This window comes from Sciurus carolinensis, chromosome 3 (genome assembly GCF_902686445.1).
Source record: "Sciurus carolinensis chromosome 3, mSciCar1.2, whole genome shotgun sequence".
Taxonomy (NCBI): domain Eukaryota; kingdom Metazoa; phylum Chordata; class Mammalia; order Rodentia; family Sciuridae; genus Sciurus; species Sciurus carolinensis.
In genome coordinates, this window is record NC_062215.1 from 169,775,693 (window position 1) to 169,789,647 (window position 13,955).

The following is a 13,955-nucleotide window of genomic DNA, read 5'->3' on the forward strand; positions in this document are numbered from 1 at the left end:
ATATGGAAAAATGTTCAACATCTTTAGTAATAAGAGAAATGCAAATCAAAACCACCCTAAGATTCCATCTCACCCCAGTTAGAATGGTGATTATCAAGAATACAAGCAAAAACAGGTGTTGGCGAGGATGTGGGGAGAAAGGTACACTCTTACATTGCTGGTGGGGCTGCAAATTAGTGCAGCCACTTTGGAAAGCAGTGTGGAGACTCCTTAGAAAACTTGGAATGGAACCACCATTTGACCCAGCTATCCCACTCCTTTGGCCTATACCCAAAGAACTTACAATCAGCATATTACAGAGATACAGCCACATCAATGTTCATAGCTGCTCAGTTCACAATAGCCAGATTGTGGAACCAACCTAGATGTCCTTCAATTGATGAATGGATAAAGAAAATGTGGTATATATATACAATGGAATATTACTCAGCCATAAAGAATGATAAAATTATGGCATTTGCAGGCAAATGGATGAAACTGGAGAATATCATGCTAAGTGAGATAAGCCAATCTCAAAAAACCAAAGGACAAATGATATCGCTAATAGTGGATGATGACACATAACAGGGGGTGGGAGGGTTAGTGTTAGGGTTAGAGTTAGGGTTAGGGAGGGGGGCAAGAATGGAGGAAGGAAGAACTGTATAGAGGGAAAAGAGGGGTGGGAGGGGTGGGGGGAAGGGAAAAAAATAACAGAATGAATCAAACAACATTACCCTATGTAAATTTATGATTACACAAATGGTATGCCTTTACGCCATGTACAAACAGAGAAACAACATGTATCCCATTTGTTTACAATAAAAAAAAAAAACAGGTTGGAAAAAGTGAGTTCTTAAAACTTATTCTATGCTCTTGTCAGAAGAGAAAAAATAACAAGTTTGGACAACATGAATAATTGCAAACATGACTCAGCTTCAGATATCATGGTACAATCTTATCAATGGGTTTTGATGCTGATTTACAAAACAGCATATGTCCATAGGTATGCATGAACAATGTCAACCAGAATTGTCACATCAGGTGCCTGCCATAAGAGAAAAGCATTTTAAACCTTTTTGTGCCAGGCGTGGTGGCACATGCCTGTAATCCCAGTGGCTTGGGGGACTGAGGCAGGAGGATTATGAGTTCAAAGCCAGTCTCAGCAAAAGCCAGGGGCTAAGCAACTCAGTAAGACCCTGTCTGTAAATCCAATACAGAATGGGACTGGGATGTGGCTCAGTGGTCAAGTGCCCTCAGTTCAATTCCCAGTACTAGCTCCCCCCACAATAAAAACAACATCAACAAAACTTCCTAATTGCTTTGAACTTCAGGGTAGGGTAAGGTGTCACTCAGGATCTTTGTTGAAAGTGAACCAAAATATTTGTTTTCTCTTTTCAAAATGTGTTCTGCTAAGGTAACTGCATAAATTAGCCTTTCATCGACCACACCTGTGCAGGACCCAGGAACATATACTCTAATTTCCAGTTGAATCCCACCAGTGATTACTCAGGACACCAATAGTGGATGGTACTAAAAAACCTTGGCAATATTATGATCTAATCAGTAAGACATAAAACCTGGGTTATAATTCAGTGTAATTGAAATTTTCAGTTGAAATTTAAAATGGGTTGTGTTTTATTCTTAAACTCCAAGGTCTCTGACTTTTACATCTGTGTTCACCCACTGCCAAACATTTTAGATGTTTTTTATTGTGGAGAAGGGGAAGCCAATTTAGAATTGGAATGGCTTTTCATATTTGGAAACAAGACTATTATTCTAGGGATTTTGGTGAATAGAAAATGAATTTTGCCAGGGTTGTTAATGTGCCACACATTACCACTTTGTTTCCAACGGTGTATTTCCAGGTACATTTCATCCTAATGCCAACAGAAAAATGCATTCGAAGCTACCTTAATCTTTTTTTTTTTTTTTTTTTTTTTAATGTAGACTACCTTGAGTATTAAACATTTAATGTAAAAAAATCTACTTTGTTCAGACCATGACCGGAATACAGTTATCACTTACAAAGAAGACTGGGCCAGATGTGGAAAAACAACGGATTCTGATATTGTGATTTTTCCATTAAGTTTTAAGGTCATGAGATAAACATGGCTTTACTTGTACATTTATCTTTTTAAAGTATATACAAAATGAAATTTTAATAGGGATTTCATTAAATATGTATAGCACTTTTGGTAGTATGGACATTTTGGCAATATTAATTCTGCCTCTCTAAGAACATGGGAGATCTTTCCATCTTCTAAGGTCTTCTTCAATTTTTCTTAGTGTTCTATATTTTCATTGTAGGGGTATTTCACCTATTTTGTTAGATTGTTTCCCAGATATTTTATTTATATTTTTTGAGATTATTGTGAATAGGATAGTTTCCTTAATTTCTCTTTTAGTTGATTCATCCTTGGGGTACAGGAATGTAATTGATTTATGGGTGTCAATTTTATATCCTGCTATTTTGCTGAATTCATTAATGAATTCTAGAAGTTTTCTGGTGGAGATTTTTGAGTCTTCTAAATATAGAATCATGTCATTGGCAAGTAGGGATAGCTTGAGCTCTTGTTTTCCTATTTGTATTCCTTTAATTCTTTGTTTTTCCTAATTGGTCTATCCAGAGATTCAAGGACTATTCAACCATGTAGCTGAATAGAAATGATGAAAAAGGGCATCCCTATTTTGTTCCAGTTTTTAGAGGGAATGCTTTCAGTTTTTCTCCGTTTAGAATTCAATGATATTCTTTATAGAAATATAAAAAGAAATCATGAAATTCATTTGGAAAAATAAGAGGCCCAGAAGAGCCAAAGCAATACTTAGTGAGAAAAGTGAAGCAGGAGGCATCACAATACCAGATTTTAAATTATGCTACAGAGCTAGAGTAACAAAAATAGCATGGTATTGGCACCAAAAAAGACACGGAGACCAATGAAATAGAAGACACAGAGACAAACCCACATAAATACAGTTATCTCATACTGAACAAAGGTGCCATAAACATACATTGGAGAAAAGACAGCCTTTTAATGGTGCTGGGAAAACTGGAAATCTATATGTAGTAGAATGAAATTTAACCCCTATCTCTTAATATGCACAAAACTCAACTCAAAGTGGATCAAAGCCTAGGCATTAGACCAGAGACCCTGCACCTACTAAAAGGAAATGTGGGCTCAATACACCATCATTTTGGATTAGGAACCAGATTCTTCAAAAAGACTCCTAAAGTGCAAGAATTAAAAACAAAAATCAGTAAACGGGATGATATCAAACTAAAAAGTTTCTTCACAGCAAAGGAAATAATCAAGAACGTGAATAGAGTGTCTACAGAATGGGAGAAAATCTTTGCCGCCTGCATGCAGATAGGAGCATTAATCTCCAGGATATATAAAGAACTAAAAAAAAAACTTAATACTAAAAGCCAGATAACCTGATCAATAAAGGGGCAAAGGAATTGAACAGATACTTCACAGAAGAAGAAATAGGAATGGTCAATAAATATATAAAAAATGTTCAACATCTCTAATAATTAGAAAAGTGCAAATTAAAACTACACTGAGATTCCATCTCACTCCATTCAGAGTGGCAACGATCAAGAATATAAGTAACAAAAAACGTTGGTAAGGATGTGGGGAAAAGGTACACTCATACATTTCTGGTGGGACTGAAAATTGGTGCAACCACTCAGGAAAGCAGTATGGAGATTCCTACAAAAACTAGAAATGGAACCACCATTTGACTCAGATATACCACTCTTCAGTATATATCCAAAGGAGTTTAAATCAGCATAGTACAGTGGAGCAGCCACATCAGTGTTCATAGCAGCTCAATTCACAATAGATAAACTGTGGAACCAATCTACGTGTCCTTCAACAGATGAAAGGATATAGAGAATGTGGTATATTTACACAATGGAATATCACTCAGCCATAAAAAGAATGAGTTTCTGATATTTGCTGGTAAATGGTTGGATCTGGAGACTATCATGCTAAGTGAAATAAGCTAATCCCCTCAAACCAAAGGTTGAATGCTTTCTCTGATATGTGGATGCTAACACACAACGAGGAAGAGTAGAAGTTCAGTGATTAGATAAAAGGGAACGAAGGGAAAAGCAGAGGGGACAGGAACAGGAAAGACAATGGAAAGAATCTGACATAACTTTCCTATGTACAAATATGTGAATTCACCACAGTTAATCTTCACATTATGTACAACACCAAGACTGGGATCCTAAATATAATAAGATACATTCCATGTTTGTATAAATATATCAAAATATACTCTACTGTCATATACAACTAAAAAGAACATATAAAAAAGACAAAATTATTAGAAATAATGGATCAAAAATAAGTACACACAAAATGAAAAGGTGCTTAATGTTCAACATGACCTTCATGAGTGAATTGAGTCTCATTCTTAAAAAAAAAAAAACTCACAAAAACTAAAATATTTTTATTGACACTATTTTTATTAAGAAAGGATGTGGCTTCTTTTTAAATTTTGGAAACTTTTTACACTTTCATTTTTGTCCACATTCTCTGTAGTTCATGTGGCCCTGGTTTCAAATCATGGAAGTCAGTTGTAGAGGGAGAGATGTCAGGCTTTCTGAGCTCCAGTCTAACATGATGGCACTGAAATCATTCATTTGCTAACCAGTGTTTGAAAATTAAGAAACAGTGTTCATTTTTACTTCATTTATATTTATACATGCATCCCAACTCCTCGAAGCATCTATTAGAAGACGTTATTCTTTAGAGGTATCTTTGTACATTATTTTACATAAGAGATCCAAAACTCTGTATAAACTACACCAAAGGCATTTTGATTGAAAGAACAGTTTCATTATCAGTGTACATAATATGCAGTCCAAAATTCAAAATGAAGCATATAAAATTATTTTACCAATGTAAGTAAGAAAAGAAATACCCTGAGTTTCCTTGAGACAAGATAAATTTCATTCTAGGTAAATATAGTTTTTTTTTTTTTCCAGGTAACAAAAATGAAAAGTGCTGAATTTGTTTTAAATGGTGGCCAGCTCCCCTCCCCTGTCACTTTCTTCCCTCTGTCTAGGACTCCAGCGATTCACATCTCCTTCACTCCCATGAAGTCACTTGTGGCTTCTTCTTTGAATATTTACATTTTCCCCCTAAACTAGTTGAACGCATTTGCATGAACTCAAATGGTGAAAGAGGAAGAGAAAGAGGCAAATCATTCATTTTCAATATCTGATCACTCATTTCATCTTGTTTTTTCTTGTGTGTAAAATTTTGTTTTTCAATAAGTTAAATCATATTTTGGTACATAATTTAAAGATTAAAAAATGGCCCTTTTCTGGACACCTTATTTTTGTAGACCTTTATTTTATTTTATGTATTTTTATGTGTTGCTGAGGATCAAACCCAGTATCTCACACATGCCAGTCAAGCGCTCTACCACGGAGCCACATCCCAGCCCCGGACACCTTAATTGGAGGTAACCATCTAGCTCACCTCCAAGCCGAAAGTGTAGGAGTCATTGTCAATACATTTCTCTCTAAAACTTTCTTTTTCAGTCCCCAGATTTTCCAGTTCCATCTCCTCAGTGACTCTTCACTGTCACCACAATCACGTGCCATTTGTTAGTGCAGTTCTTTGTAATCACCTGGCTGGCTATTAATAGTCCCCTAACCGTCCAGCTTTTTGGGTTTCTTCACCCCTGAAGTCAACCATTCCACACTTTGGTCTGCTTTTAGTTACTTTTTTCCCAGTAGGTGAAGCTGACTTTGTTCTTTACCTTACTAATACCGGGGGCATGTGTCAGACTGTGTTGTGAAAATCTGGTCCCCGGCAGCGTGCCCTTCAAGGGCAGGACAGTGCCATGTACCCTGGTATCACCTGCTTACGAGGTGATAAATATTGAGTAAGGAGCCCTGCCAATCTTCCCTCTGGTGGTTGATGCCCTTTACTACATAGACTTAAACTTCTCGTATTTGACCCACAGTGGCAGTAAGTCAGTGGGAGGGGGACTTCTATGTAAAGAATTCAACCCTTTGTAAGATAGGGTAATTAATTCTACCCAAGTGCATTGGAAATAGTAAATTCTTAATATACCTTAAAGGGCAACTTGCTTATGTCACTGAATCTACATTTACCCCTAGCACAAGGGAAAGAGTAATGGGACAGCTAGGTAGAGGATAGAGAGGAGAGATTTAGGGGCTAACAAAGTGTTACCCTGACATTTACAATCATTATTATTTACTTCAAACTTTAAAATCAAAGTTTTTTTATTCTTATAATTAGGTATAAAAGTCCACAAAGCAAACATTGCTGAGGTTTGTCTGGAATTTTGTCCCAGTACTGTAAGACCTCCATGGACAAAGACAGACATCACTCACTAACAAGAAGATTTTGTTTAGCCACCAAAAGAAACAAGCAATTTATTGGATCTCTCGGGGGATTTAATATCCCATTTTTCTTCATCAGCATCTGTTCCAAAGATATACGTGCAGAGGTTTAACTAATTGCTGATTCTATTTTATTTGAACTGTATTATGCCCCTACTTCCTAACGAGCTTCGTGGATCAGATTTATATCAGCATTTCTCCACAGTGTTTCTGAAGCATTGGGGAAAAACGAACAGTCTTTCTCTCTGTGGTCAAATAAATGTGGGAAATGTTTCGTATCATCTCCCCTTCTGAAATAGCCTCGAAATGGATATTTGCTAATTAGTCGCTGAGAATGAGAGGGAGGGAGGGAAGAAGAGAGAGCAACAGAGAGAGAGAGAGAGAGAGAGAGAGAGAGAGAGATTGAGGCTGAGACTCCTGTAGAGCCTGCTCCCTCTGTGAAGTGCCCTGCTGCCCTGATTCTACGGAAGCTTAAAGATTTCAACATTTACTCTGCCTTAAATCTGATTTATGTATATATTTTTATTTAGGCTTGGATTCTGATTTCATAATTTTTTATTTTTCAGAGAATTCCACCATTTCTGGTTTGGAGCTCCTAGTTATAATTTGAAAACTTTTCCTTGTCACAGTAATCTAGGAGTCTGAATAGAAACAGGACATAATCGTGTGTGTGTGTGTGTGTGTAAAATCAGTGTGTGTACATAATCATTGTGTGTGTGTGCGCGTGCACACACACATGCATGTACACAGACACAGGCAGAGATACAGGAATTTGCCTCCACTTTTCAGGTTGTTCCGTGCCTCATCAGTTCCCAAGTGTTCTATGCCATGACCAAAGTGAGGCTTGAATTCTTGGCTTCATTGCTACCTGCTCACTCCATGGTTATCCTCCTGCAGAAGCCCTGGCTTCCATTAAATGGAGAGGGCTTTGTTGTTGGGGCAACTTGCTACCTTAGTGCTTCGTGGGAATTTCTCAGCCACTCAGCTGCAGTGGTCCCTGGGCTGCTGTTTCCTCTTGAGCCCTGTATCTCTCAAGTCTCTGCTCCCTCATCTTCTTTTGTTAAGAAACTAACGCCAGGGCTTAGTTTTTATTGGTGGGCTAAGCTTCCAGCTTTATATTATGCCTCTGTGTGCATTAAAATGGAAACTCTGCTGTTCAAGTTTTGCTCAGGAAGTCTGCATCCTATTTATAGATTCCTTTAATTGCCCTTTCCCCCAGTGGGAGTTGGTTTTATCTAATCCCGGAAGTTTTTGATTTCGTTCTTTAAATGGTTATAGCTGTTGATGTTAAGTCACTTAGGAGGATCGGATAAGGACAGTATGCCCAAGTTGTCCATTTTCTAAGTTTTTCTCACTATTGCTGTTTTGAGAATCATAACATTAGAATTATGAATTGTCCAATATAAAAATGGAGAGACTGAGTCAGAAAGTGGAAATGTTTTCACCAAGCCAGGTTATCAAGCATATGGTTTTGCATAGTTTATTAAAGGATCAGAGACAATAATGTGGGTAAGAACATCTACTGTGGGGTCAGAAACAGCAGATTTAATCTGGGCTCCTTGTAAACTTGGGCAAGTTAGTTAACCACTTACAGCCTGTTTATAGGCTGTAACATGAGCTAGTGATACCCTCATTAGAGTGCTCGAAAATACTTCTATATGTGCAAGGCTGCTCAACTATGGCTTGATGTTAACAGAGCTGTGAAGTGCTTTGGAGGATGTGAAATATGCCTGGGCTTTTGTTTGGGAAATACTTAACCTTCCCTTTAGTAGGCAGGGAGGGGAGTAACAGATAAAACAGAAAAAAGAGGAACTTCATCTTATTTAACGGCCATTAAATATATGAAGTCATTCAAGATGAAAAAGAGAAAAGAATGTCTACTGCCTTTCACAAGAGGCTGAGAATTGTCAAAGTAATGATATGAGAGAGAACTCAAAATTTTTATTGAGCTCGATGTGTTTAAACTAGGTTCTTGCCAATTTGCTGCCTAGCAACTATGAAATTTGTCCTTGCCACCTTGTAGGGAGCTGCTCGGCAATTTAGCACAGGGTTGCATAGAAAGGTCATTTAGTACAGCAGCGTGGTAAAGCAAACACGTGTTTCCACAAAAACCTTACAAAAGTTTATGAATTCATTTCAATCCTTGCTTTATATGGTTTTAAAAATTCAGGCAATGTTCTTGGGCTGTAGTCCACTGACAATGTGCTTCAGAATCACCTGGCAAAAACCATGGTGCTGTCATTAGGGCAAAGGCTGAGAGAGGTGTTCCTTCCAGAGGGTCATTAATGCAGAGCACCATATTGGTAGTTAGCATTGTGGTCAAGACCCAGGGCCTTGGACTATGTGGTCTGTGTCCCAGATACAGATCTGTCTATTCCCAGCTATTTGATCTTGGCTAGACAAATTTCTTCACTTTGCTAGGTCACAGTTTTCTCATGATTAAAAGGCAATGACAATAATGATGCCATATTTGTTTGTAAATACTGCATGTAAATGGCTTAGAAGCATATCTGGCACAAAACAAGTAGTCCATAAGGTTTTCTGTCATTAGCAATGGGGATCAAGACTTTCTGACAGCGTAATTCTCCATCTTAAACCATTTCTCACCCTTAAACTAATTCTCCACCTTAAACCAATTGTCTGGTGATCACTTTCTTTTTAATCTCTTATCTTCAGGCCTGACAACTGATATTCCATATTACCATGGAGGGATACTCGTAATTAGGGTTTTTCTTCCACCCATCCTATAAAGTTCAGATCACACTTCATCTCCATCCTTGAAACCAAGCAAAAGCATGAGAGTTTTTGAAGCATTTTCATTGATAGTTGACACAGAAAAATTAGCAGGGAATACAAGAGTTTCTTCTCAGACTTCCTCCTCCTTTTTATCTGCCGCGGATCCATGTGATTGAGATCAGGACACTAAGGTTCATTTGTGTTGCGGAAGAAAGCCAACTGCTCTAACCTGAACTTTGCAACGTATGAGCTTGGAAGATCCTGGGGGTCTGGGGTAAGAGTTCTCTTTGGAGCACTTCTTAGGAGAAGTGAGAAGCTGAGGGTGGAAGTGAGAAAAGGAGGCTGCAAGGAGTTGAAAGGAAATTAAGGAACAAAAATTAAGGTAAGAAATTTCTCTCCAGGAGATAACAAGAGAATAGCAAATACTGTGGTCAACCTGTTCTCAGCTGAAGGTGGAGTTCTCAAGGGGGTCCTTTTGGACACGTGAACATATGGAGCAGAAGTTTTGGAAACATACTAAACTAAATACCTCTAAGAACCCTAGAATAATCCTGTGGATGGGTTCAGATTTCAGGAAGTCTTTTTCCCCTGGAAAGTAGTTAAACTGGAACCTGTGGTTGCCTCCAGAGATTGCTGGTGGGGGTTTTGAGTTGGTTCTAGGATTAAGGTTGGCGCTGACTGACCCTACCTCAAATGGATGCTTGCCAATTACCTGAGGAGGAGGACTGAGGCCAGCAACCAGTCCAAAGCCTCTGAAGCCTTCGGCACTGGAGACCCACAGCAGAGAGCTAAGAGCCCTGGTTCATGTGAGAGCATATTTCACAACCAAAAGGAAATTGCTGCAAAACTGGAAAGACAAAAGTACCCCATTCACCCACAAAAAGGTGAAAGCACCATGAACTGACAAGTCTCTGAAGTTATGGAAACACTTATAAGTCCATAGTAGTTACATTAAAAATGATTGGGAATTGATGATTAGATGAATTTAACTGATTTCTATGCCTGTCAAACAAGCGCAGCAAGTAGAATCAAAGCAAAGTGTACATGATATTTAATGACTCCATATGACATTTTTATTATCAAACTAAAACAATGAAAAGAAATGGATCTGAAGTAGTCTCTTTGAGGACTAATGACATAAAGAATTATTGGATTTTAATTTTTAGAGACAAATTTAGGAAATAGATTTGGCTTGATTTCAATTCTGGCAACATTTGAAGTCTATTCTAAAAGATTTTTTCCAAAACATTATTATTACAAAATTCACTCATTTTTAACACCGCAAGATAGAATTATATAGACTATAAATCAATCTCTCCCCTTCCCCTTATCATCCCAAACCTGTGAGTAGCCAATGCATGAGTTTGATGTCTGTATATTTTCCCCTTATTCTAGGCTTATATAAACATATTTGCATACATGCTTATAGGTTTAGTAACTTTAATATCATACTACACATTTAATAACTTTAATATCATACTATGCATTCTGTGACTCATTTTTTATATTGACAATAGATCATGGACATCCAAATTAAGGTATTTAAGTATATATTCAGATACATGTGTATACATATGTTCACACATACATATATGCATATGAACATATGTATACACATACATATGTATGTATGTGTACATATATGTATATATACTTTCTATTGGCTATATATTGTTACCAAATACAGATGTGTAACAATTTTTCAATCCCACCCCTATTCATTGGCATTCCAAATCGTCCAAAGTGGCAGTACACAAGCCTGTTTGTTTTTATAATATGCATGTGTACATTTATATGTGCTACTGAAAGGATATTTATGAACTATATCTCATCTATTTTGAACATTATGTGAGAGCATTTCTTTCACTATATTCCCACCACCACTAAATTATATTCATCTTAAAATTTTTCTCCTTTCAGATATTGCATGTAATTTTGTTTTTATTTGTATTTTACTAGTGTGTGCCTTTTGGCCATGCCAATTGCATTTTTTTGTTGTTTTGAACTTCCTGTCCATACTTTTTGATCATATATACTTGAGTTATTTGTCTTTATATTAGTTTGTAGAGTTTTGAATATTCAGTGTGTTACACAAAAGATGCCATGGGTTATATTTTCTTCAATTAAATATTCTTTCTGACTTTATAATAACATTCATCATATGAAAATTTAAAATTTTCATTTGTTAAGTCTGTTTATTTCCCCTAACTTTCCATTTAAAAATATTTCCCTACATTTATATAACTTTTGCTTTTAAAATGTAGATATTTTTATTCATCAAGGGTTTATTTTTTATGTCACATGAGATACAGACCTAACTTAATTTTCTTCCAAATGGATACAGAGTGGGATTTGTTGAGTTGTTCACTTTTCCTCAAAGGCTTTGCAGGGCCTTCTTTACCATCTATTAAATAACACTTGAGTCTTCTATTAAATATACACTTTAATCTTCTAGATAGTGTTTTGTGGCATTTGTTCTTCTATTCCATAATACAGAAAAAGGTTAGTGTGTCCCTAATTATTTTTTAAAGCTAATATCGCTCCAGAAAAATAAAGCAAGCTAGAACCAAGTGTCACTCCTGAATATAAATGCAAAAATTTGAAATAAAATAGTAGCAATTTGAATGCAACAGCACTATAGGTTAATAATACAACTTGAACAAAAAAGTTTATACTAGAAATGCAAATAATAATGCAGAGAAAAACTCATTAGTTCTATTATAGTACTAACTTAAAGCAGAAAAGCTGTCCTTTTAATTGACCAAACGTGTGTGTGACAAGAGTGTGGCAAGTCTTTATGAACACTCAAAAGAAACTAAGAAGGACACTTCCTAAAACACATTTCAGACATCAGAAACCAATGCAACACTGTGTTTCATAAAGCAGCAAAGGTAATAGTTTTCCCAGTAAAATAAAGATGAAGATAGGAAATGCAATACTAACATTATTATTCAACAGTGTTTTAGGGATATAAGATAACAGAGTAAGACAAAAATTGAAGAAACAATACACTTAGTAGAAAAGAAGAAAATTTAATTACAGATGAGATCTTACATATCTGAAAATAAAGTAAGTATTAGGATAAGAATTTAATAACTGGTTATTCTTATTAGAAATCAATAGCTTTTTAAAAAATCTCATCAATTAATTGTTGGAAAAGAAAATGGATTTAAAAAATTTCTGACTTGGAACAAAACTATCAGGTACTAGGAAATAAATTCAACAATGAAGTTAAGGGTCTTCAAGAAGAAAGTGCAATATTTTAGTAAACAACATGCAAGAAGACCAGGTTACACATTCTTAGCTGGGAATTTGATATCATGAAAATTTCAAATGCTGCCAAAGTTAACACAAATACACCACTGGACTTTTGTAGAGTTTGTCTCAGTGATTCTGACTTTCTAGTACAGAAAGTTATCTGTCAACATTAAAAAAAATGATGATGTACTATTAGATAATAACTTCCTCGAGAACAAAAATATTATGGTCCTGACATCGTATATTATTTTTATCAGTAAATGTAAAGATAGTATGCTCAGATATCCTGGTAGTATCTGAATTTACCCCTTTTTTTCCCATCTCCTTAGAAGGTCTTGTAATTCAATGTGAACTTTGGAAATAAATATGAAATAAGGGAATTCAACAAACAACAACAACAAAATGTGAATTCATGTCAAATGATGATCTAGACTGAATAGTATGACATAAAATGTGTATGACTAAAGAATCAGATCACTCTTAACAGGTACACTAAGTTCAGCTTGTATTGAGTCCACTCTGTTTCACAACTGTGCATGGTGTTACTATTGTATGGGACTTTAATTAATTATTAATCGGCACACACTGTTTTCTCAGAATTAAAGACAACATTTAGACCCTACTATTTGCAGTTTGACTAGTGATGTCTAGATTTTATCACTGCCTTTTCTGTAAAGGGAGGGCTGGATTCGTTTATTCATTCAATAAATGTCTGCTTAAAGTTGCAGTGTCCTGGTCCAATCCCTGCCCTAAAGTGGCCCGGAGTCTGGGTACAAATTGAAGAAGCCGATTTATAGGCCTCTTATACTCCAATTGAATACACAGAGATGCTATATCAATACCCCCTTAAAGTTGTCCACGGGGATCTACCATTAGCTATTTCTATTAATGGAAATAGTTATAGTTAACTATTTCCATGGTTAGAACTTAAAAGAAAATATCCCTTAAAATAGAAAACTCCATTATCCCAAATTCTCATGTAATATGGTCTTTCTTACCATGCATTGCAAATAAGTAAAAGAAAATGAAATCTTCCTATTAAATATACTCAGATTTCAACTGAAGGAAAAAAAGAAAGAAAGAAAAGAAAATCTAAAACTTGAACAGTCACCCTGATAATAAAACATGGGTAACAGGAAGCTGGAAAACTACTGCCAGGTGACAGCTGAAAGGCTACTGAGAGGGACTATGTGTAGTCCTTCCCGAAGAGGAGCGGGAGGTGGTACGTACGTAAGCGGCACTCAGTATTCCCTGGCGGAAGGCAACAGTTTTATGACACAACATGCTGGAAACATCACATTTACCTCTTTCACCAGCAAATTTTCTGCTTTGTGCTCGGCATCTTCGGGTACCGTTGAGTACAATGTTCGGATATCCCAAGAAACTGTGGCTGCCTGAGAGGAACAATGAGAAGAAATTAAACCCTCATCTTCAAAGGTCCTGAGTGGCGCACTGTGCTGCGAACACCCGAGGGGAGCTGTTCTAGACCTCGCTTAGTGCAGAGAGGACAAGGGAGACGCTTGGGCAGTTCTTCCCAGCTTCCTCTCTAGGAAAGGAGGTCTGAGCCCCCTTTCCATCTCCACAGTGGGCTCAT

General features: G+C 36.6%; 1 protein-coding gene across 11 annotated transcripts in view; it reads right to left on the reverse strand.

The window, feature by feature from the left end:
• The window catches only part of Dock10 (dedicator of cytokinesis 10), a 231,562-nt gene that overhangs the window by 108,733 nt on the left and 108,874 nt on the right, over positions 1-13,955 (reverse strand). For all 11 annotated transcript variants that reach the window (XM_047543079.1, XM_047543080.1, XM_047543078.1 and 8 more), the window contains exon 3: positions 13,666-13,755. In XM_047543079.1, the coding sequence (XP_047399035.1) occupies positions 13,666-13,755 (90 nt within the window). The remainder of the gene's footprint in view (positions 1-13,665; positions 13,756-13,955) is intronic.